Genomic DNA, 3,412 nt, shown 5'->3' with positions numbered 1-3,412 from the left:
TTTTATTATTTTCAACAAAATAAGCAATATTTAAATGCACCATTTGTCCTATTGTGCTTCACATGTTACCATGTTATTATGTATGCCTAATTAAGTTTTATACAAGCTTAAAAGAAAATTGTAAAATATTTGATTTTTGTGAGACATTTTACAACAATACAATAACAATATGCTAAGTTTTTTTCTCACACGAGGTTTTTAAAAAGCTCTAACGAAGTTAATTAAATGAAAAAAAAAAAAAAAAACTTTTAGCTAGGAATGAGTAAGCAGAAGCATTTAACATATGTATATAAATAAATCATTTTGCCGGTGTACTTTTGAAGCAATTGGATGACAACCCTAAAAAGTATAAAACCAAAGGGAACACATATGGGTCATGGTTTTCGAAGAAAGGGAGCATAATGATGTATTAATTGGACCATTATGTAGTACTTTTTCTTTTCTAAATGAATGAATTTGTTTGTAAGTCTTAAATTAGTTTGCTATAAAGTTATTTTGATCAAATAAACCATGTTAATATAGCTCTTGATACTTGTAACACTATGCTAATACTAATTTAAAATTACGATTAATCATTAAGACAAAGAGGGAAACTTAATTAAGGAAAACTATATTGAATTATTAAGAAAAAAAAGGCAGAGTTATGGGATCGGAGGAAAAAGGCATAGAATCAAAACAAGCTTTTCAGCCACAAGTGGTATTAAATCCCATCAGTTTCTAACCCCACATTATAGTTCATTACATAAAAATTAATATACCATCTACCAAGAAAAATAATACTAATAATTAATGGAAAAAGAGAGAAGAAGCACAACAAAGAAATTAAACCATATACAAATGCTATTTAATTATTTACAGTTCATCCCTCAGGCCATGTGTTCCTTAATTAGGATGGGAATTTATTCTTCACAAACAGTAAGATCTCTTTGGTTGCATATTTATTTCAACGCAAAATCTGACAATATATCACAACTCAACTCAAGTAGAGCAAATTTGATCAGCAATTCTTGTCATCACCTTTACCTGAGTGCTGAGGCACTTTATATAATGAAAGGTCTCATCTAACAAGCTGCATGTATCCATTGCTTCACCACCAGGCACTAGCTTTCTAAGCATCTTGGCATTGCCAGCAATACCTACCTCCTTTGTAGACTTTTTTCCATGATATATCTTTCTTTTTCTCATGGTAAGAGAGCTCGTGCTTCCAGCACGAACACCGTGTCGAATCTTTGCAAGCATAGCACGACTCCAAGCCCTCCTTGGACCCACAGCAGAAGCCATGGATACATCAGCAGCAAGCTTAACTTTTAGATATCGCTGACAGATCTCCATGGGGGAAGATGGGGTACGAGTTCTTTGCCTATTTATTTTCAAGAAGGCTCGAAGGAAGCGGCAGGTGAACCTAGATTTTATTGTACTAGAGGGAGGAGAGAAGCGCTTAGAATTCATAGTTGGGAAGAGATTAGGGTACAAAACTCAAAAGGGTATTGATATTGGGCAAAAGGGTCTCTCTAAAAACACTCTGTGAAGAATATTATGTGTGAAAACTAGTGTGGGTGATGCAGATATATTATGGTTGTACGTGTAACCAACTAGTCTAGAAGGGTTGCCTTTTAGGGATAGATCCAAAGAAAAACAATAGTTGGAGATGGGGATTTTCTTCTGACACAAAAGGGTCCGCTTGCTCAGAACTCAGGAGGACAAAAGGGGAATGTATTTTCTGACACAATATCTACATTGTAAGAGAGAGAGAGAGAGATTAATTAGGGAATATAGGATGAAAAAAAATGTGAAGAATAAGAAGAGATTGGAAATGGGAGGTGTTAAAAAGAGGGAGGAGACTTGAGGTCAGGGAATCAATGCTTTTTTTTTTTTTCTTTTCTTTTTTTAATTTTTAATTTTAATATATATATATATATATATATTTATATAATTAGAAATAATTGAATTAGAGAGGTTCTTTTCCTTTCGTTTTCAGTTTGAGGTTTTGGAGGGGAAAGGTAAGTCTAGTGGGGCAACATAGGGGCCAACCACCATATGATCGCACATGGTTCCATTTCCCACTTGGATTAATGTGGGACCCCTTTTCTCTCTTCATTTTGTTTTGTTAGGGTTCTTCCTATACTACCTACTTAGTAACTCTATGTATCAGCTATATATGTTCTATTTCTATCAACACTTTAATTTGTTTGAGATTTATTATATTACTTCATCTAATATATATCCAAATTAATTAGTGTACTAATTTTGACATTTTATATAAGTGGATAGTTTTCCATTATAAAGTATTAGGGTATGCACGTTAATGGCATTGTTGTTGATGAATAGCATTGCTCAGCTAACTCTTTCATGAGGAGAATTAACTTTAAATTCTCATATATGCTAAGAAGCCTCATGGTTCAATAGCATTGTTCAATTTTTCCATAGAGGAGAACTACTTTAAAAAAAAAAAAAAAAAAAAAAAAAAAAAAAAAAAAAAAAAACTATTAGAGTATATGCGATGTGCGCACTTAATCATTCAAATTTTTGCAATTAACATCATAGTTAATTAAATATCAATATGTCAATTAATTTACATGGTAGGATGGATATGACAAATTCACATTGAATTAAAGTGTTGAGTATAAGATTTTGTTGTTTAAAGTGTATATTGTAAATGTCTTTATGTGTAGTTTTAATTATATAACTTTATTTTTTAATGAATCATGGGACTTGTTTAAAAAAAAAAAATACATAGATAGTATTATAAATTTTCTTTTACATAGTGAGTTGAAGGAAATAATTAATAACCCAAACTAGTTTAGAACTAAACATGCATGAAAATACAAGCTAAAACTATCTTTTATTACTTTATGCATGTATGATTATCAGATTCGCCTCCATCCCCTTGGTCAGGACCAAATGGTTGATGCAACGGTGCCTATAGTATAGTGTATATCAATGGGTTGATGATAGTGGCCATAGTGGCAGCAGCCTGATACGAAGTGATAGTGATTAGTGAGGTAAAGGTTTGGTGGTGGCACGGGCAATAGTTGCTAATAATGAAGATGGTGGAGAAAATGGTGTCATCGTTGTCATAAAAATGTTATATTAATATCAATCTGATGAATTATATATATTCTCCACTCTTTGACCTAAAAAAAAACAACAAAGGAATTATATTCCATACTATTAATTTGCTCTACATCCAAAAATCAAAAAACAAAAAGTGTTCGGTGATATGGCCCTTCCAAAATATATAATTATCTCTCTCTCTCTCTCTCTATTACTCGCAAGGGGTCTCCTAGCTTTTGGTACATATAGCTAACCACCTCCACAGCTAGCTGTCTTTCTTTTATTCCAATGAAGTTTGAGCCTGCACCATGCATATATACGTTACCAAAATGTTGTTGAAATTCTTTACTCACAGAAT

At 32.3% G+C, this 3,412-nt stretch overlaps 1 protein-coding gene across 1 annotated transcript; it reads right to left on the bottom strand.

Annotated features, from left to right (window-relative positions):
* Positions 1-667: 667 nt before the first annotated feature.
* LOC126698841 (transcription factor IBH1-like) lies at positions 668-1,796 on the bottom strand. Its single transcript, XM_050396337.1, has one exon. It carries the CDS (start codon positions 1,447-1,449, stop codon positions 979-981), a length of 471 nt encoding a protein of 156 aa, XP_050252294.1. The 5' UTR covers positions 1,450-1,796; the 3' UTR covers positions 668-978.
* Between the last annotated feature and the right edge of the window lie 1,616 nt (positions 1,797-3,412).

Source organism: Quercus robur, chromosome 9, assembly GCF_932294415.1.
Source record: "Quercus robur chromosome 9, dhQueRobu3.1, whole genome shotgun sequence".
Classification (NCBI taxonomy): domain Eukaryota; kingdom Viridiplantae; phylum Streptophyta; class Magnoliopsida; order Fagales; family Fagaceae; genus Quercus; species Quercus robur.
Note: the sequence above shows the minus strand (reverse complement) of the source record. Positions and strands in the feature narration are given on the sequence as shown.

Bases quoted from the DNA above. Each gene is read 5' to 3' on its own strand.
- LOC126698841 (XM_050396337.1), bottom strand. From the start codon at position 1,449: ATGAATTCTAAGCGCTTCTCTCCTCCCTCTAGTACAATAAAATCTAGG.